Source organism: Scyliorhinus torazame, chromosome 9, assembly GCF_047496885.1.
Source record: "Scyliorhinus torazame isolate Kashiwa2021f chromosome 9, sScyTor2.1, whole genome shotgun sequence".
NCBI classification, from domain to species: domain Eukaryota; kingdom Metazoa; phylum Chordata; class Chondrichthyes; order Carcharhiniformes; family Scyliorhinidae; genus Scyliorhinus; species Scyliorhinus torazame.
The window spans coordinates 34,833,952-34,855,977 of record NC_092715.1 but is presented as its reverse complement, the minus strand read 5'-3'; the positions used below and the strand labels follow the sequence as shown (position 1 = coordinate 34,855,977).

At 48.2% G+C, this 22,026-nt stretch overlaps 1 protein-coding gene across 1 annotated transcript in view; it reads left to right on the top strand.

Annotated features, from left to right (window-relative positions):
* LOC140429147 (15-hydroxyprostaglandin dehydrogenase [NAD(+)]-like) overlaps positions 1-22,026 on the top strand; it is a 131,095-nt gene that overhangs the window by 32,194 nt on the left and 76,875 nt on the right. Inside the window, exons 3-4 of the mRNA XM_072515776.1 lie at positions 11,070-11,176; positions 11,945-12,041. Of these exons, the coding sequence (XP_072371877.1) occupies positions 11,070-11,176; positions 11,945-12,041 (204 nt within the window). The remainder of the gene's footprint in view (positions 1-11,069; positions 11,177-11,944; positions 12,042-22,026) is intronic.

Here is a 22,026-nt window from a genome sequence, read left to right as displayed (position 1 = left end):
GATTGACAAGGAAGTGAAAGGTTGTCGGGTGGGCAGGAATTTGGGGTTAATGTTACAGTCCGATTAGCCATGATCGTATTTGTTAGCAGAGCAGGCTCGAGGACAGTGGCCTACTCCTCGAGGTTACTTGATAGACTTTTCACAGTAACTTCATTTGAAGCCTACTTGTGACAATAAGCGATTTTCATTTCATTTTTTCAAATAGATGCGAATGGGTTATTACCATCCATTTGCATTTACTTATATGTTTCCACTGGCATGTCGTGTGGCACCCGTTACCATCACTAACAGGGAGTCAGAACATCGCATTTGAGTTGGCGCCGGCGTCAAACTCGACTTTGCCCCAGCATCCGATTTTCCATCCCGATTTTCCATCCCATTGGGAAACGCATTCCGGGTGTCCCAGAATGGAGAATGCAGCCCAATATTTCATTATCCAAGTCTCTGCTGGAAAAATGAATATGTGTCTGAAGGGGATCAAAATGGAGGAGGCTGGGGAAATGCACAAAAGAGGAAATGCGGAGAGATTGAGTTGTAGTCTGTTCACAAGCAAATATCAGGGCCGGATTCTCCATTATTGGGTCTGTGTCCCCATACCGGCGTCAAAACGGTAGAGTTTTACGCCAGAAAAACTTGGATCAAAGGGACCCGGAGTTGATCTCGCAGCTTTTGCTGCAGATACGGGCCCCCGCACCTCCGGGTCAGAGGCCGTGAATGTTCACAGCGGCCAGCGGCCGCGCCGTGCTCCATGGCAAACTCGAACCGTGGAGGTAGACCCACAAAGGAGACCCCCCCATCGGCTGCGCGCCTGACCCTCAACCCCCGCACAAGCATTCCCCGGCCGCCTATAAGGCCCCTCCCCCGGCCTCCGATCCGCCCGCCCCCGACCAGGGCGGCCATGGTCTGAGTCCGCAGTCGCCACGTGAGTATCCCGACCAGCTGGAGCACATCATTAGTTCCACGCCGTTGGGACATCGGGGGGGGGGGGGGCGGAGAATGGCTGAGTGGGCCTCCGGCAATGGCCCCAGTTAGGTCCCAGATGGCACTGCGCACTCCCCGAGTACGCTGCTTTTCGTGGCCCGCAGAATCGGTGAACCGGCGGCGGTCCCGATTTCTCGTGGGAACATCGATTCTCCGCCCCCGCCGCAATTCCCGCGCGAGGGTGCGGAGAATCCAGCCCCAGGAATTGTTAGATGGCTGAGATGACCATAAGACAATGTGTGAAAGGACATTCACAAAATTAAAAACATCAAAGAACAACATTGTACCCCAAAGAACACTGGATGCTGGAAATCTGAAATCTGAACAGAATATCCCAGATACACTTGCGTGGCAGCATCTGTGGAGAGACGAACAGAGTTAATTAAAACACAAAATGCTGGACAATCTCCTCAGGTCTGACAGCATCTGCAGAGAGAGAGCAGAGCTAATGTTTCGGATCTGGGTGACTTTGTCAAAGCTGAAGAGAACTGGAAATAGGGTCAGATTTATACTGTTGTGGGGGTGGGGGAGGCAGGGATGTGGAGCAGTGGGGCTGGATAGAGGGCCAGCAATAGATGCAGATTGACAAAGATGAGATGGACAGAAAAACAAAGGAAATGTAAATCGGGAAGATCAAGGCGAAGAGGGGTGCTGATGGTGGCACATTAAGAGATCAGAATGGGCTAATGGTAGAACAGAGATAATCAGTGTGTCAAAGTACAACTAGGACCAGGGGGCAGATGGCCCAAGAAGGGTGGGCTGGGAGGAGGGAGACAATGGTGAGGTAGAAATGGATCGATAGAAGAAATGAAAATAAATTCATAGAATCTACAGAGCAGAAGGAGGCCATTCAGCCCATCGAGTCTGCACCGACCCTTGGAAAGAGCACCGACTTAAGCCCACGCCTCCACCTTATCCCTGTAACCCAGTAACCCCAGGACACAAGGCAATTTAGCATGGCCAATCCACCTAACCTGCACATCTTTGGACTGTGGGAGGAAACCGGAGCACCCGGAGGAAACCCACACAGACACGGGCAAAACGTGGAGACTCCACATCGGCAGTGACCCAATCTGGGAATCGAACCTGGGACCCTGGAGCTGTAAAGCAACAGTGGTACCCACTGTGCTACCATGCTGCCCTTGATAGCAGTAAAAATAAATAAATAAATAATCTTTTATTGTCACAAGTAGCTTACATTAACACTGCAATGAAGTTACTGTGAAAAGCCCCTAGTCACCACATTCCGGTGCCTGTTCGGGTACACTGAGGGAGAATTCAGAATTCTCAGCTGGTACGGGAATTGAATAGGCACTGCTGGCCTTGTTCTGCATCACAAACTAGCTGTCTAGCCCACTGAGCTAAACCAGCCCTAAATAATAATCGCTTATTGTCACAAGTAGGCTTCAATGAAGTTACTGTGAAAAGCCCCTAGTCGCCACATTCCGGCACCTGTTCGGAGAGGCCGGTACGGGAATTGAACCCGCGCTGCTGGCCTTGTTCTGCATTACAAGCCAGCTGTTTAGCCCACTGTTGTGGTGAAGGTGGTATCAAACTATTTTCTGTTTCTGTTTCAAGTTCCAGCATCCGCAGTAATTTACTTTTATGAACAGAGTTAATAGTTCAGGATGATGAACTTTCATCAGTTTGGGGAATGAATACACTGTCTCTCGTTCCACAGATGCTCCTGGGCTTACGGGAAAGTCAGATGGATAGCTAAGGCAGTGGGAAGCAGGGATTAGCCGATGAAGTGAAGACGAAAGCTTACGCACCTTTCATTTATGATGAAGGGTTTTTTTTTTTAAACCTATCGGCTCTCTCTCTTTCTCTCTCGATGTTGGCTGAGCAATTGGGTACAATTCCAGCATTTTCTCGTTCGATGCCAGTGAACACTGTAACATGAGCCTGCAAACTACAAAAAAGGGTTGATTGTCACCAATGATTTGGGACAAAGCAGAATCAAAATGAGTCAACCTTCTTTGGGCAAACTTTGGGGTGGCTTAAAAGAAAATGCTTTCACAACTGATGCAGACGCGGTGGGTCGAAGGGCCTCTTCTGCATTGCATTGTTCTGTGATTCTGGTAAACCCTTACCATCACAGCGGCCGTCTGACCAGCTATTAGAGCAGAGGTATCAGAGGTACATAAAGCAGGTCAACTAAGTTAATACAAAGATAAACTTCAAAGTATTCGTATTCATTAACCTACAGTGTAATTTTAAATTCCTGGAATCCACTCACTTCGGCTTATCGGCAAGCTTTACCCTTTTTATTCAAAAGCATTCTGATTAAAGATTTTTGTTTTCTTTGTACGAAAAAACTGTTCCCATGAGCTCCCTGACAGGAAGGAAACGAGGGGATGCAGCTGTGCTTTTGCTGGAGTTTTACCAATGGGGTAGGTAAAGGGCTATGGAGAGCGAGCAGGTAAATGGAGTTGAAATCAGCCATGATTGAATGGTGGAGTGGACTCGATGGGCCGAATGGCCTTACTTCCGCTCCTATGTCTTATGGTAAAAAAAAGTAAAGTTGTGTCATGTGAGAGTACCTTTAAGAAATGGGTGTTTATAAATAGGTGTGTATATAAATATCTGTAGTGAGAGTACCTTTAAGAAATGGGGTGTTTACTACTGCAGTGATGTCAGAGAGCGGGTGGAGCTGGGCTGTCTGTCAGCTTTTTACTTTTGTTTTAGGCTGTTTGCTGCAGGGTGTGTTTTAATTTCGTTTTCAGTGTTGGAGCTGAAGCCAGAGCAGGCAGGTGTACTGTTGATCTCTCTGCCATGAAAAGACTATCTCTTGATCATTTGGTGAATTCAGAATTATAAATGTTCTCAGGAGTGAATGTAAACCTAAGGTGCTTGTTAAAAGGTGTTTCTTTTGTCTTCTGGATGTTGTTTGGGAAGTTATTCAGGATTACTTAGTGAAATGAAATGAAATGAAAATCACTTATTGTCACAAGTAGGCTTCAATGAAGTTACTGTGAAAAGCCCCTAGTCGCCACATTACGGCGCATGTTCAGGGAGGCTGGTACGGGAATTGAACCGTGCTGCTGGCCTGCTTGGTCTGCTTTAAAAGCCAGCGATTTAGCCCAGTGTGCTAAACCAGCCCCTATAGTGTTGTATTCTTTGGGGGTTGTATTTGAATTGATGGTTGCTAAGATGTTCACTGTATGTTTTAAAAAGGTTAACTTGAGTTCATAGAATAAACATTGGTTTGTTTTTTAAAATACTTTTCCATTTCTGCTGTACCACACCTGTAGAGTGGGCCGTGTGCTCCCCATACCACAATCTATTAAAAGTTGTGGGTCAGGTGAACTCCATGATATACTTTGGGGTTCTCTAAACCCTGGCCCATAACAAATTGCCATAATCACAGATGACCAGAGGCTGCTTTCCCCTTTGAGAGGGAGAGCTGATTGGTGATGATTAACCCGAGGGTCACCACCGCTCAGGCGAGGGACAAGGTTGAAAAGGTGGAGCCTTGATGAGCAACCTCAGCCGGTACGGGAATTCAACCTGCTCTGTTGGCCATGCCCTGCATCACAAACCAGCTGTCCAGCCAACTGAGCCGAAACAGCTAAACCGGTATGAGAAATAAACTGTATACAGTGCCTTTAACAACCTCAGGATCACTTATTTTACAGCCAGTAAAGTATTATCACTGTTGCAATATAAAAAACATGGCAGCCAATTTGAGCACAGCAAGCTCTCAAAATCAAATAAATGTTCCAAAATGGCAGCACAGAATTGTATGAGAGGTCTGTAAGATAAGGCCAACATTTTTTATCAATGGTAGGGGAGTCTAAAATTGGAGGCTATAGGTTTAAGGTGAGGGGGGAAAGATACAAACGGTCCAGAGGAGCAATTTTTTCACACGAGTAGTGAACGAGCAGCCAGAGGCAGTAGTAGAGGCGGGTACAATTTTGTCTGGTTTAGCACACTGGGCTAAAGAGCTGGCTTTTAAAGCAGACCAAGGCAGGCCAGCAGCACGGTTCAATTCCCATACCAGCCTCCCCGAACAGGCGCCGGAATGTGGCGACTAGGGGCTTTTCACAGTAACTTCATTTGAAGCCTACTTGTGACAATAAGTGATTTTCATTTTCATTTCATTTCAAAAGCATTTAGACAGTTATATGGGAAAGCTGGTTATTGGGCGAAATGAGGGCAATTGGGACTAGCTGAGTGGTAAAAAACTGGGCGGCATATACAAGTTGGGCTGAAGGGCCTTTTTTCATGCTCTAGGACCTCAAGGATTCTATAAGAGGACAGTCATAGCCTTAGTTTAATGTCCTGCCTGAAAGATGACACCCCCAGAAATGCAGCACTCCTTCAGTATTGTATTGCAGTGTAAGCCTAACTTTATAGGCCAAAATCTGGAGGGAGAGTTGAACCCATAACATTCCTGACTCAGAAGTAAGCGCAACTGGGCCAAGGCTGACACAGTGACAGGAACAAAAGGAGCTGGGGACAATCACAGTTGTTGCCATGGTTTCCCTTCTGTTACTACATTCGCAGGAGCAATTACTTGTACAAGGATGCTATTCAGAATGCCTCTGAATACAAAGGAAATTACGAAGATGTGCAGCTTTCTTGTGGAGGAGATAAAGGACAATTTAATTAGTTCTGCCATAAAGAGTAAAATGAGAGAAGGCCAGTTAAGTTGACTTAGTTTAATTAGAAAGATCAGCAGTGCCATACTGGGAAAGTAACAATCGTTGAGATGCATTTGAATTCAAAATGATGTTGGATTTGCATGAGTCATGTTTTGGCGAAAACAAATGTATGAATAAGATACAGCAACGACACCAGGCACCAGCCATGCAAATTGCCATTGACTTCTGCAAGACCAAAAGATGTTAAAATTAGAGGCAAGGCATTTAGGAGGGACAAACAAAGGATACTGGATACCTGGAATTTTCTTCCCTTAAAGACTGAATGCTGGGACAGTCGGTGTTTTCCATACTGAGATTGATAGAGTGTTGCTAGTTAAGATTGCAAGGGAGCTAAGGTGGGTACATGGAGTTGAGGGACAGATGAGCAATGATCAAATTGAATGGCGAAGCAGGCCTGAAGGCCTGGATGAGCAACTTCCTGTGCTTCAGATACCCAGACAAGAACCCACGAGGAAACCAAGATGCTATTGATCTAGCGCTCCCTATTCCAGAAATCATTGCGATATGTATATATAAAACCAGAATTAAATTGCGGATGCATAACAGACCACATGCCGCAGTAATGACCTGTTTTATTAGGTTCTGAGCTTTCTGTAACCGGTTCACATTTTACAAGCAAATCTTGCAGAATGCATCACAGATTATAAATTCAGGAGGGATAGAAAATGAAACATCTGGGCTTGAAGTACATTTTACAGATTTAATTAAGTGATCTCCGCAAATGGTGAAACATCAAACATCTGTTCAACCACATCATTAGACTGCATTGGCTCATCCCCATTCTACTTCTGCTCGCTGAATCGGAAGGGTTTTTTAGCCAGTCTGTTTACAATGGTTAGAACGGAGGAAAAAAAGGGAGAGAGCTACTTCACTTTTCCCAATCTGCATTCGATTCTTCAAAAACAGGAGTCTTTAAATATGCATGACTTTATTACTCTGAACCTGCCCAACTCAAGTCACTTTGAAATTCAAATTTGGTCCACAGACTTTATAAACCAAATTAAATTGTAATTGTATCTAAACCAAGTATATATAGTGTTGCAGATAGGAGGCCTACAGGCAGGGCCTTGGTTTGGTGGGAGGGGTAAAGTGGGTATCTGAGGGGGAGGACCCAGGGTGCCAGCTAAGTTTGACCAATAAGTTTGAAGGTGAGGCACTCCTGTTCATTTCAGTTCTACAAAAGTATAACTTTGAATAAGTTTTGTGTTCCTTTTTTCTCAGTGGTCTTTGCGAGAGGCCATTTTAGATGGCCACTCTGACAAAGTCTCCCCTGTCCACAGATAGGCCCTCCCCGACTGTGGCAGCGCTGGACTGAGTCCGCAGCCGCCATGCCGAATTTCCGACGGATGCGAGCACACGCGACCAACACCGTCGGGAATTTGGCTATTCGGGGGCGGAGCATCGGGGGTGGGCCTCGGGTAATGTCCTGAGGCATTCGATACGGCGCGTGGCCTACTCTGTGAGTAGGGGCGGAGCATCGCGAAATGCCCCCCGATTTTGTCGGAAACGGGTAGTCTCCGGCCGATCGCTGAACACGATTTCAGCTTCGGCGACCGGAGAATCCTGCCCGATGTGTTTGGATTTTTAGAGCCTTTTGTTAAGGTTCCACACAAGAGGTTAGTGAACAAAATTAGAGCGCATGCGATTGGGGGTTATACACTGGCATTAATTGACAATTGGTTACTGGACATAAAACAGAGTCGGAATAAATGGGTCATTCAGGTTGGCAAGCTGTGCCCAGTGATGATCTCGTAAAGGTCAGTGTTTGGGCCCCGGCAGTTGACAATCTACATCAATAATTTGGATAAGAAAATACTTTGCGTCTGTCTTCGCAGAGGAAGATGCAGAAAACCTCCTCGGGAAACTGAACAACCAAGGGATTAGTGGGAATGAGGTGCTGAAATAAATGAATATTATAAAGGATAATCCTGGAGATGTTAATGGGACTGAAAGTTGATAAATCCTCTGGACCTAATGATCTACATCCAAGAGTGTTGAAAGGTTTGACTGTAGAGCCAGTGGATGCATTGGTCACCTTCTAAAATTCTATAGATTCTGGTGGTGACTGTCTGTAATGCACCACCTGGGAGGGTTGCCTCACATCCTTTTGAATATACCTGGATGAGCACTTAATACACCATAACATTCAAGGTTATGGGTCAAGTGCTGGTAAATGGGATTAGTAGGTAGGTCAGGTGATTTTCATGTGTTGGTGCAGACTCGACGGGCTGTGAAGGGCCTCTTCATTATATTTTCTGTGATTCTCGGATTTACTGGCTGTTCACGCCAATGGGAAATTCCGTTCCCGTGCACAGGTTTCCTGATGATGAGGGGTGCAGTCAATGGGAAATCCCGTTGACAGTGGCGGGTCCAGCAGATCCCACTATCAGGCCACCTCCATCGCCGAAAAATCCGCTGCGGGCTGGAGGGAAAATCCTGCCCCACTTCTCACTTTGCACAATCTCCTCATTGTCCGAAGATGGAGAATCATGGCTTAATCCATGGTAGTGCTGTGGGCCAAGGTGAGGAGACAGGCCCCAAGGACTACCTTCCAGTATGGGGATTGAACCAAAGCTGTTGGTTTGCATCACATCCTAACCATCTAGCCAACTACTCGCCCCTTTGCCAATAAAGAAAATTGTTCTGTTATTATTAAGTTGTTGTTTGAGAGAATTTGTTGTGTGCTAATTTTCTGTCCTGTTTCCTACATTACAGCAGTGATTAGACCTAAAGAAGTTCATTAGCTCTGAAGTCACAGAATTGTTACAGTGGGTGGAAGGAGGCCATTTGGCCCAACGTGCCTGCACTGACAGCCCGTAACAGCCTCCCCGAACAGGCGCCGGAATGTGGCGACTAGGGGCTTTTCACAGTAACTTCATTTGAAGCCTACTTGTGACAATAAGCGATTTTCATTTCATTTTCATTTCATTTCACTGACTCTTCAACTGAGCATCATAAGTTAAACTTTGAGATGTCATGAAGGGAGCTATCTAAATGCAATTCTTACTTGCTATCCTGCTCATAAATTGGCCTTGCGCTTCTTCTGGTGCTGGAGCCTTGGTCTCATTGCAGCCACACCGAGATTCACCTCCGGATCACACCCCAGCTATCCCTCCCTGGCTGCAAGCCAGGCAGGGATATGTAACAATGCCACAAACCAGGGGAGTGGGGAGGAATTGTGGCTGGGTCGCGATGGTAGTCAAAAGAACATCTCACCAGTATTATTGGTTTTAAATTAAAGATCATTCCCTTTGTTCAGTTTTGGCTTATGGAAGGAAGAACCCAGAGACAAGCTCACAATAAAAGCCTTTAGCATCTATAGCATGGACCGGTTTAGCTCAGTGGGCTAGACAGCTGATTTGTGATGCAGAACAAGACCAGCAGCACGGGTTCAATTCCCGTAACAGCTTACCCAAACAGGCGCCGGAATGTGGCAACTAGGGGCTTTTCACAGTAACTTCATACTTGTGACAATAAAAGATTATTATTAGAGTGTTTGTGTGCAGTGCCTGTTTTTTTTTTTGGAATCTTTTTTATTGGCTTTTCTCATATTTATAAACAGGTGTGCAGTTCCTGTTGATTGAGGTAGAAAGATCTGGATTATGGAACAGAAAGAGACAGCTTGGGCAGGGGCTTTCATGATTGGCCTCTTTTGAGATCATAAAGACAACTCTAAATTTAGTGGAGGTGAACGTTAAGGCCTCTTATCTAGTAGAAATAGGCCAGTAATACCACAAATTTGGCTGCATTAATGCTGCAAATGCAGCTCCCTGGGGTCTAACTCCCGGGCAGTTGTTGCAGCACCTTGAATCAGGTACAAGGTCCAGTAGATGTATTGCACAATGCTGTGACGTATACAGGATCCTAAGCACCAACTTCGCACTGAACTGGATAGAGTGGCTTCCCTCAGCAGGTGGTTGGACGAACGAAGAAGTGCAAAAGGTTGAGTTACTGTTTAGTATTATTGGTCTGGAGGAGCAAGATGTGTTCCAGGTTTCTCAAAAGTACCTGGTCCACTTCAGTTTTGGTTCGCCCAGCAGTGGTAAAGCAAAAAGTGCAGAGGAGACCGGAAGTCTGCAGAGGGATTTGGATAGGTTAAGTGAATGGGCTAGGGTCTGGCAGATGGAATACAATGTTGACAAATGTGAGGTTATCCATTTTGGTAGGAATAACAGCAAAAGGGATTATTATTTAAATGATAAAATATTAAAACACGCTGCTGTGCAGAGAGACCTGGGTGTGCTCGGTGCATGAGTCGCAAAAAGTTGGTTTACAGGTGCAACAGTTGATTAAGAAGGCAAATGGTATTTTGTCCTTCATTGCTAGAGGGATGGAGTTTAAGACTAGGGAGGTTATGCTGCAATTGTATAAGGTGTTAGTGAGGCCACTCCTGGAGTATTGTGTTCAGTTTTGGTCTCCTTTCCTGAGAAAGGATGTACTGGTGCTGGAGGGTGTGCAGAGGAGATTCACTAGGTTAATCCCAGAGCTGAAGGGGTTGGATTACGAGGAGAGGTTGAGTAGACTGGGACTGTACTCATTGGAATTTAGAAGGATGAGGGGAGATTTTATAGTAACATATAAAATTATGAAGGGAATGGATAGGATAGATGCGGGCAGGTTGTTTCCACTGGCGGGTGAAAGCATAACTCGGGGGCATAGTCTCAAAATAAGGGGAAGTAGATTTACGACTGAGTTTAGGAGGAACTTCTTCACCCAAAAGGTTGTGAATCTATGGAATTCCTTGCCCAGTGAAGCAGTAGAGGTTCCTTCATTAAATATTTTTAAGATAAAGATAGATAGTTTTTTGAAGAATAAAGGGATTAAGGGTTATGGTGTTTGGGCCGGAAAGTGGAGCTGAGTCCACAAAAGATCAGCCATGATCTCATTGAATGGCGGAGCAGGCTCGAGGGGCCAGATGGCCTACTCCTGCTCCTAGTTCTTATGTTCTCATGAAGCAGGTCTCCTGCCTGAACTACCAGTTGGAGATTTCCATCCCTTTGTTGTGCCATCCTCATGGTTAGGCGATAAGGCAATGGAGCCCTCTTAACTGTATTGCAAAGGAGAAAGAAAAAAGGCCATAACAGAAAATGACAGAATCTCTCAGCAGCTCACTCAGTGTCTGTGAGAGCAGACAAACACTGCACTTCCAGCGCATTCATTCTGAACCCCAAGCAGAGGCCACAGTTGAAGTGTTTACCTGTCATTTTCTTCAAACAGCAGTCAGCGTGGGTGGGAATTTCATTCGTATCTGCACTAAAAGTGCACACTAAGGAAGTAAAAGCTGCATGAATTCATGACCTCTTAAAAACTGCCCAACAATCCAAATATTTTAAATGTCCATCCATGGTAGGATGCTACAGGGAAATGACAGTTTCCAAATCTGATCAATCAAATCAAACAAACGTTCACCGTGTCTTCCAGATGTTTTTTGTGAAACGGTGCAGATGTTTGGGAGACTAGACGTACTGTGCAACAATGCTGGGATAAACAATGAAAGATCCTGGGAAAAGACCATTTCTGTTAACCTGGTAAGTACCATACAATGAAACGCTATTTCCATGTCAAATCTATCCTCGTAATTCAGTAACAGTTGTTTTTAAAATATATAAAATCTTGGGTGGGATTCCCCATCCCGCCACACCCGTTTTCTGGCGCGGCGCGCCACCGCCGGCAGCGGGATCCTCCATCCCACCAGCCAGCCAATGGGGTGCCCCGTTGTGGGTACCCCCACGCCGTCTGGAAATCCGCTGCCGATGAAAGGGAGGATCCCGCCAGCGGAGAATCCAGCCCCTTGGCTTTCAAAATCATTCCTTTGTTTGTTGCTCCGTGATATCAGTGGATCCGAGGGGTAACTTTTGAGTCGAACTTTGAAGAGAAGGGGATGGGCAACAAGAAGGATTTTGGATGAGCACTCGAGTGAAGGGCCCCCAGGCAACCGTTAATGACAACTTGCTGCTTCACAGGAGCTTTTTCAAACAGAACTTGACATCCAGCCAAGAAAAGAAATATTAGCGCCAATCCTTGCTCAAAGTGATAGGTTTTGAGGAATATCTTGTGGGACGAAAGAGAGGTGGAGAGGTTTAAAAAGGGAATTCCCAAACAGCTGAAAGCAGAGGCACGCGTGATGGAGCGATTAAAATTCAGAATGCACACAACTTCGGAATTTTAAAATCAAGGCAGTGCTGAACCAGGAGCCAATGCGGTTGATCGAGCACAGGACTTACTGCAGAGCATAAAGTCGTGTCCAATTTGCTGAATTAATTTGACACCACACATTTGTGTGTGTTCTTATGCAGGTGGCATTGATCCAAGCAAGTTATCTGGCTTTGGACCATATGAGGTGCGACCGTGGTGGACACGGTGGCAGCATTGTGAACGTGGCTTCCATGTCAGGTAGGAATTGAAAGATATCACATCCCACAGATTCTTTTACAATATAATTAACTTTTTTCTATCAATGGGAGGTCAAACAATATTTGCTGCATGAGGAACCAAGGAAAGCTGGGATTGTTCTCCTGAGAGGCCGACTCGCTACGGACAATCCCGGACAAAAGCAAAATACTGCGGATGCTGGAAATCTGAAATGAAAACAGAAAATGCCTGAAAGTCTCAGTGGGAGAGAAACAATATTAGGCAATGCCAGAAATGCTGAGCCTTCCCAGAATTTTCCATTTTTATCACAGTTTTCCAGCATTCGCATTCGTAAGTAGTTATTTGGCTGAAAATTGCTGAAAGATCATGCTCCTTCGATAGTACCTTTCGAACCCACGACCGCTACCACCAAGAAGGGCCAGGGCAACAGGTACCTGGGAACAGGTAGGGGCAACACGGTAGCATTGTGGATAGCACAATTGCTTCACAGCTCCAGGGTCCCAGGTTCGATTCCAGCTTGGGTCACTGTCTGTGCGGAGTCTGCACATCCTCCCCGTGTCTGCGTGGGTTTCCTCCGGGTGCTCCGGTTTCCTCCCACAGTCCAAAGATGTGCAGGTTAGGTGGATTGGCCATGATAAATTGCCCTTAGTAACCACAATTGCCCTTAATGTTGGGTGGGGTCACTGGGTTATGGGGATAGGGTGGAGGTGTTGACCTTGGGTATGGTGCTCTTTCCAAGAGCCAATGCAGACTCGATGGGCCGAATGGCCGCCTCCGGCACTGTAAATTCTATGAACACCACCACCTACAAGTTCCCCTCTAAACCACGCACCATCCTGACTCAGAAATATATCATTGTTCCTTCACTGCGGCTGGGTCAAAATCTTGGAACTCCCTCCCGTCCACCGGCAACTGTGTGAGCCCGGCCGTTGTGCTGCAGATGGATCGGCAATGGGGGGGTGGTGTGCATGCGGGTGGGGTGGGTGGGGTTGGGGAAGGGGGGGAGGGTGCTGGATGGGTGGGGGGTGGGGGTGGTAGGGTGTTGCCATGGTGTGCGGTCTGTGGCCATACTACCCGATTCCCATGCCCATCTATTCAGTGAAGCGGGCGGCTATCAGCCTGTCCCGTGCCCGCTGGCCCAGCCGGTAATGGTGGACAGCCACCCGCCCGTGTCTAGCCCGTCTACCCTGACCATTGCCCCCATCCCCCTCATCTGGGGAGGACTGCGCCTCTTCCTGCTGCTCCTCCACTCCGCCGTCCTCTGCCTGCGGCACATCGCCCCTCTGCTGGGCTATATTGTGCAGGACGCAGCACACAACAATGATGCGGCCGACCCTATCTGACCGATACTGGAGGGCGCCCCCAGAGAGGTCCAGACACCTGAAACGCATCTTCAGCACACCAAAGCACCTCTCTATCACTCCCCTTGTCGCTACATGGGCATCATTGTAGCGGTTCTCCGCCTCATTGCGTGGCCTCCGTATAGGCGTCATCAGCCACGATCGCAATGGGTAGCCCCTGTCGCCCAGCAACCAGCCCCTCAGCCGGGGATGGCGTCGCTCGTACATGCCAGGGATGTATGACCGCGACAACACGTATGAGTCGTGTACACTGCCCGGGTACCGGGCGCAGACGTGCAGGATCATCATGCGGTGGTCGCAGACCACCTGTCTGTTCATCGAATAGGTCCCCTTCCTATTGGTGAACACGGCCCTGTTATCTGCAGGTAGTCGCACGGCGACGTGCATCCCATCAATCGCGCCCTGGACCATGGGGAACCCGGCCACGGCAGAGAAGCCCACGGCCCGGGCATCTTGGCTGGCCCGGTCCACAGGGAAGCGGATGTAGCGGTGCGCCATGGCATATAGGGCGTCTGTCACTGCCCGGATGCACCGGTGCACCGATGTCTGCGATATGCCCATTTAAAAAGAGCAACTTGTAAACTCACTCCCAGTGAGTTCTCCCAGTGAGCCAGAGAGAAGACAGCCAGAGTGAGACAGCAAAGAGTGAGTTTGGGAATTTGAATCTAGGTGGGAATTCGAAGCTGGGTGGGGAGGAAGTGCTTTTTGTGACTGGTAAGTAGTGTTTCTGTTTTTCTGTTTCTTTTCATTGGTATATTTATTTATTTTTTCTTTTCTTTTTTTTTTGTTGAAATTGTAGTTGTTGAAGTTAACCGAAGGTTTAAGACATGGCAGGAGATCTCAGATCCGTGTCATGCTCCTCGTGTGCGATGTGGGAGCTCAGGGATACGTCCACTGTCCCTGGCTCCTTCACGTGCAAGAAGTGTGTCCAGTTGCAGCTCCTGTTAGACCGCTTGACGGCTCTGGAGCTGCGGATGGACTCACTTTGGAGCATCCGCGATGCTGAGGACGTCGTGGATAGCACGTTTAGCGAGTTGGTCACACCGCAGGTGAAAGGTACTGAGGGAGATAGTAAATGGGTGACCAAAAGACAGAGCAGGAGTAGGAAGGCAGTGCATGCGTCCTCTGCGGTCATCTCCCTGCAAAACAGATATACCGCTTTGGATACTGTTGAGGGAGATAGCTCACCAGGGGAAGGCAGCAGCAGCCAGGTTCATGGCACCGTGGCTGGCTCTGCTGCGCCGCTGGGCAGGAAGAAGAATGGCAGGGCTATAGTGATAGGGGACTCAATTGTAAGGGGAATAGACAGGCGGTTCTGCGGACGCAATCCAGACTCCAGGATGGTATGTTGCCTCCCTGGTGCAAGGGTCAAGGATGTCTCGGAGCGGCTGCAGGACATTCTGGGGGGGGAGGAGGGTGAACAGCCAGCTGTCGTGGTGCACATAGGCACCAACGATATAGGTAAAAAACGGGACGAGATCCTACAAGCTGAATTTAGGGAGCTAGGAGTTAAACTAAAAAGTAGGACCTCAAAGGTAGTAATTCCAGGATTGCTACCAGTGCCACGAGCTAGTCAGAGTAGGAATGTCAGGATAGAGAGGATGAATACATGGCTCGCGAGATGGTGCAAGAGGGAGGGATTCAAATTCCTGGGACATTGGAACCGGTTCTGGGAGCTGGGACCAATACAAACCGGACGGTCTGCACCTGGGCAGGACTGGAACCGATGTCCTGGGGGGGGTGTTTGCTAGAGCTGTTGGGGAGAGTTTAAACTAATGTGGAAGGGGGATGGGAACCGATGCAGGAAGTTGGAAGATAGTAAAACAGGGACAGAAATAAAAGGCAGTAAGGGGGAAAGTGTAAGGCCGAGAAGCCATAGTCAAAAATCAAAAAGGGCGACAGTACAAGGTACAGTGACTGAGGGGAGCTCAGTGAATAGGACCAGGAATACTAAAAGAAATAAAACGGGAAGTGAAAACATTAATGGTAAGCGACGCGGCAGGTTGTTACATGAAGATATGGGTTCGACGACAAGGAAAATTAGGAGAAAGGTTAAGAGGAAATATAACTTAGGAGAGGTTACGGATTGAGGTGTTAAGATTCAGAACAGAGGTAAAAAAGCCAACATAAGTGTACTTTACCTGAATGCTCGTAGTATTCGGAATAAGGTCAATGAGTTGATGGCGCAAATCATCGTGAATGACTATGATTTAGTGGCCATTACTGAAACATGGTTAAAGGATGGTCACGACTGGGAGTTAAATATCCGAGGGTATCAAACTTTTCGGAAGGACAAAGTGGATGGTAAGGGAGGTGGTGTAGCTCTGTTATTTAAGGAAGACATCCGGGCAACAGTAAGGGATGACATCGGTGTTATGGAGGATATGGTTGAATCCATTTGGGTGGAAATCAGGAATAGTAAGGCGAAAAAGTCACTGATAGGAGTAATCTATAGGCCACCAAGTAGTAACATTATGGTGGGGCAGGCAATAAACAAAGAAATAACAGATGCATGTAGAAATGGTACAGCAGTTATCATGGGGGATTTTAATCTACATAGAATTTACAGTGCAGTACATGTTGATTGGTTTAACCAGGTCGGTCAAGGCAGCCTTGAGGAGGAGTTTATAGAATGTATCCGCGATAGTTTCCTCGAACAGTATGTAATGGAACCTACGAGGGAACAAGCGGTCCTAGATCTGGTCCTGTGTAATGAGACAGGATTGATTCAGGATCTCATAGTTACGGATCCTCTCGGAAGGAGCGATCACAATATGGTGGAATTTAAAATACAGATGTAGGGTGAGAAGGCAAAATCAAGCACTAGTGTTTTGTGCTTAAACAAAGGAGATTACAATGGGATGAGAGAAGAACTAGCTAAGGTAGACTGGGAGCAAAGACTTTATAGTGAAACAGTTGAGGAACAGTGGAGAACCTTCCAAGTGATTTTTCACAGTGCTCAGCAAAGGTTTATACCAACAAAAAGGAAGGACGGTAAAAAGAGGGAAAATCGACCGTGGATATCGAAGGAAATAAGGGAGAGTATCAAATTGAAGGAAAAAACATACAAAGTAGCAAAGATCAGTGGGAGACTAGACTGGGAAATCTTTAGGTGGCAACAGAAAGCTACTAAAAAAGCTATAAAGAAGAGTAAGATAGATTGAGAGTAAACTTGCTCAGAATATAAAAACAGATAGTAAAAGTTTCTACAAATATACAAAACAAAAAAAGAGTGGCTAAGGTAAATATTGGTCCTTTAGAGGATGAGAAGGGAGATTTAATAATGGGAGATGAGGAAATGGCTAAGGAACTGAACAGGTTTTTTGGGTCGGTCTTCACAGTGGAAGACACAAATAACATGCCAGTGACTGATGGAAATGAGGCTATGACAGGTGAAGACCTTGAGAGGATTGTTATCACCAAGGAGGTAGGGATGGGCAAGCTAATGGGGCTAAAGGTAGACAAGTCTCCTGGACCTGATGGAATGCATCCCAGAGTGCTAAAAGAGATGGCTAGGGAAATTGTAAATGCACTAGTGATAATTTACCAAAATTCACTAGACTCTGGCGTGGTCCCGGCGGATTAGAAATTAGCAAACATGACACCACTGTTTAAAAAAGGAGGTAGGCAGAAAGCGGGTAACTATAGGCCAGTGAGCTTAACTTCGGTAGTGGGGAAGATGCTGGAATCTATCATCAAGGAAGAAATAGCGAGGCATCTGGATGGAAATTGTCCCATTGGGCAGGCGCAGCATGGGTTCATAAAGGGCAGGTCGTGCCTAACTAATTTAGTGGAATTTTTTGAGGACATTAACAGTGCGGTAGATAGCGGGGAGCCAATGGATGTGGTATATCTGGATTTCCAGAAAGCCTTTGACAAGGTGCCACACAAAAGATTGTTGCATAAGATAAAGATGCATGGCATTAAGGGGAAAGTAGTAGCATGGATAGAGGATTGGTTAATTAATAGAAAGCAAAGAGTGGGGATTAATGGGTGTTTCTCTGGTTGGCAATCAGTTGCTAGTGGTGTCCCTCAGGGATCAGTGTTGGGCCCACAACTGTTCACAATTTACATAGATGATTTGGAGTTGGGGACCAAGGGCAATGTGTCCAGGTTTGCAGACGACACTAAGATAAGTGGTAAAGCAAAAAGTGCAGAGGATACTGGAAGTCTGCAGAGGGATTTGGATAGGCTAAGTGAATGGGCTAGGGTCTGGCAGATGGAATACAATGTTGACAAATGTGAGGTTATCCATTTTGGTAGGAATAACAGCAAAAGGGATTATTATTTAAATGATAAAATATTAAAACATGCTGCTGTGCAGAGACCTGGGTGTGCTAGTGCATGAGTCGCAAAAAGTTGGTTTTCAGGTGCAACAGGTGATTAAGAAGGCAAATGGAATTATGTCCTTCATTGCTAGAGGAATAGTGTTTAAGACGAGGGAGGTTCTGCTGCAATTGTATAAGGTGTTAGTGAGGCCACACCTGGAGTATTGTGTTCAGTTTTGGTCTCCTTCCTTGAGAAAGGACGTACTGGCACTGGAGGGTGTGCAGAGGAGATTCACTAGGTTAAGCCCAGAGTTGAAGGGGTTGGATTACGAGGAGAGGTTGAGTAGACTGGGACTGTACTCATTGGAATTTAGAAGGATGAGGGGGGATCTTATAGAAACATATAAGATTATGAAAGGAATAGATAGGATAGATGCGGGCAGGTTGTTTCCACTGGCGAGTGAAAGCAGAACTAGGGGGCATAGCCTCAAAATAAGGGGAAGTAGATTTAGGACTGAGTTTAGGAGGAACGTCTTCACCCAATGTTTGTGAATCTATGGAATTCCTTGCCCAGTGAAGCAGTAGAGGCTCCTTCATTAAATGTTTTTAAGATAAAGATAGATAGTTTTTTGAAGGATAAAGGGATTAAGGGTTATGGTGTTTGGGCCGGAAAGTGGAGCTGAGTCCACAAAAGATCAGCCATGATCTCATTGAATGGCGGAGCAGGCTCGAGGGGCCAGATGGCCTACTCCTGCTCCTAGTTCTTATGTTCTTATGCCGGACAGATCCCCACTCGGTGCCTGGATTGACCCCGTTGCATAAAAGTTCAGGGCCACCGTAACCTTGACTGACACTGGGAGAGGGTGTCCCCCGCCAGTGCCACGCGGTGACAGGTGCGCCAGCAGGTGGCAGATGTGTGCCACGGTTTCCCGGCTCATCCGGAGTCTCCTCCTGCATTCCCGGTCCGTGAGGTCCTGGTATGACAGCCGGGGCCGGTGCACACGGGGCGTCCTCGGGTGCCTCCGTTGCCGTGGGGCCGCGATGTCCTCCTCCCCCTCCTCGTCATGTCGGTCAGGTGTCCCTCCAGCCTGGTTGGCTGCCTCCTGCCCCTCTGCGGCAGCCTGCGCTGCCTCTCTGGCACGCTCCTCCTCCTCCTCCTCATCCAGGGCAACATGGACATTAGCAGCTGCCGCCACGACGGCCAACATCGCTTGACCGGAAAACATGACGGCCTGCGGGGGGGGGGGGGGGGGGGGGGGGGGGGGGCGGTTGGAACGACGACATGTCGTCATTGCCCATACCCTACCTTCCCCCAGCCAGGTCGCATGGGTCCGACTGTTGGAGGCTGGCACCTGGCCAGGTGGACCAACTCACTTGCCCTCGCACCCCCCTCCCCGGCACGGACACCCCCTCCCCGGCACGGACCCATCCCCCTCCCCGGCACGGACCCCCCCCCCCTCTCCCCGGCACGGACCCCCCCCCCCTCCCCGGCACGGACCCCCCGTCCCCCTCCCCGGCACGGACCCCCCCCCCCCCCCCGTCCCCCTCCCCGGCACGGACCCCCCCCCCCCGTCCCCCTCCCCGGCACGGAACCCCGTCCCCCCTCCCCGGCACGGACCTGTCCCCCCTCCCCGGCACGGACCCGTTCCCCGCCCCGACACGGACCCCGTCCCCCCGTCCCCCTCCCCGGCACGTGTGTCCCCCCGGCACGGACCCCGTCCCCCTCCCCGGCACGGACCCCCGTCCCCATCCCCAGCACGGACCTCCCGTCCCCGGCACGGACCCCATCCCCCCGTCCCCCTCCCCGGCAGTCATCCTTCCGTCCCCGGCACTCACCCCCCCCTCCCGGCACTCCCCCGGAGCCCAGCCCACTCTAACCACCCCCCCCCCGCCGCACACACACACACACACACAACCCTACACACACCTCTCCCCCACACATACAGACTGCGGCCACGCCATCGCCTCTCCAGCGGCCAACCCGCCAGGCCGTCAGCCACCTCCACACTGGTCGGCGTAAACCTTGAGCACTGGTTGACGCCGATTGAAAGGTGGTTTGATTTACGCCGACGTGACCCTTGGTCACGTCGACGGGACTTCGGCCCATCCGGACGGGAGAATATCGGCAGCCCCGAAATCCATTGCCTCGCGCCCACCCGTGCTATTCTCCGAGGCGTGCGGCGCGATTGACGCCCCGCCGACTTTTCTCCCTTCGGAGAATTCGGCCGGGGGCGGAATTCACGACGGCCCACGGCGATTCTCTGACCCGGTGGGGGGGGTCGGAGAATCTCTCCCCTGGTTCCGCAAAACTACTTAAAACAACAGCTACTCCAAAACTAACTTCTCTGAAAGAAAATCTTCCTTCTTCCATGTTCTCTTGTTTAAATTCTGGTTTTCAAAATGTACCCGTGCTAATCTGGTCAAAATGCACAATGGCTGGAGCTGGTCACATGCTGATAGTTCTCACCACCATCGCTCTCAAGACTGACCTTCAGAAAATCTCTTCTGGACAAAGAATGGAATTGTGCAGACAGAGCCACTGATATTTGACAGACTCACTGGGCACTCCACTCATGCAAATTTATGGCAGTAGCGTCTTTGATTTTCTGGGAGGAAGGAAGGAAGTTAACTTTTGATGCTGAATGAGAATCTGAAATACACTGAATGGCAGCGTATTAATCTTGTTGATTGGACTATTTGTTCAGGCACTGAACTGGCACATTTTGTCCTGCACTGGCCTTAACTCTAGTGATGTAATCAGTTGATTTTTCCACCTCATTGCTCATCAGCAAGTTCCATGTTTCCTGGTCTCAAGGCACACATTACAACAGTGACCATCTTTACTGTCATGCTGACAAGAGGTAAACTTGGATTTCAATTCAGCAATTATTCAGACAGGCTTGCTTTTGCAAGTTCAAAAGCCCCAAACCAGTTAACCGGTGATCAATTGCTGTATTTGGGCTTACGCCTTTGTGTTCTGTGGGGCGAGGATGTGTGGGGTCGAGGGGTCATGGCATCATTCGGTGGAGGGTGTGACATCATTTGGGGGGAGGGGCGTGATTGGATTGGATTGGATTTGTTTATTGTCACGTGTACCGAGGTACAGTGAAAAGTATTTTTCTGCGAGCAGCTCAACAGATCATTAAGTACTTGAGAAGAAAAGGGAATAAAAGAAAATACATAATAGGGCAACACAACATATACAATGTAACTACGTAAGCACTGGCATCGGATGAAGCATACAGGGTGTAGTGTTAATGAAATCAGTCCATAAGAGGGTCATTTAGGAGTCTGGTGACAGTGGGGAAGAAGCTGTTTTTGAGTCTGTTCGTGCGTGTTCTCAGACTTCTGTATCTCCTGCCCGATGGAAGAAGTTGGAAGAATGAGTAAGCCGGGTGGGAGGGATCTTTGATTATGCTGCCCGCTTTCCCCAGGCAGCGGGAGGTGTAGATGGAGTCAATGGATGGGAGGCAGGTTTGTGTGATGGACTGGGCGGTGTTCACGACTCTCTGAAGTTCCTTGAGGTCCTGGGCTGAGCAGTTGCCATACCAGGCTGTGATGCAGCTCGATAGGATGCTTTCTATGGTGCATCTGTAAAAGTTGGTAAGAGTCAATGTGGACATGCCGAATTTCCTTAGTTTCCTGAGGAAGTATAGGCGCTGTTGTGCTTTCTTGGTGGTAGCGTCGACGTGGGTGGACCAGGACAGATTTTTGGAGATGTGCACCCCTAGGAATTTGAAACTGCTAACCATCTCCACCTCAGCACTGTTGATGCTGACAGGGGTGTGTACAGTACTTTGCTTCCTGAAGTCAATTACCAGCTCTTTAGTTTTGCTGGCATTGAGGGAGAGATTGTTGTCGCTACACCACTCCACTAGGTTCTCTATCTCCCTCCTGTATTCGGACTCATCGTTATTCGAGATCCGGCCCACTATGGTTGTATCGTCAGCAAACTTGTAGATGGAGTTGGAACCAAGTTTTGCCACGCAGTCGTGTGTGTACAGGGAGTAGAGTAGGGGGCTAAGTACGCAGCCTTGCGGGGCGCCGGTGTTGAGGACTATTGTGGAGGAGGTGTTGTTGTTCATTCTTACTGATTGTGGTCTGTTGGTCAGAAAATCGAGGATCCAGTTGCAGAGTGGGGAGCCAAGTCCTAGGTTTTGGAGCTTTGATATGAGCTTGGCTGGGATTATGGTGTTGAAGTCGGAGCTGTAGTCAATAAATAGGAGTCTAATGTAGGGGTCCTTGTTTTCGAGATGCTCTAGGGATGAGTGTGGAGCCAGGGAAATGGTGTCTGATGTGGACCGGTTGCAGCGGTATGCGAATTGCAGTGGATCAAGGTGTTCTGGGAGTATGGAGGTGATGCGCTTCATGATCAAT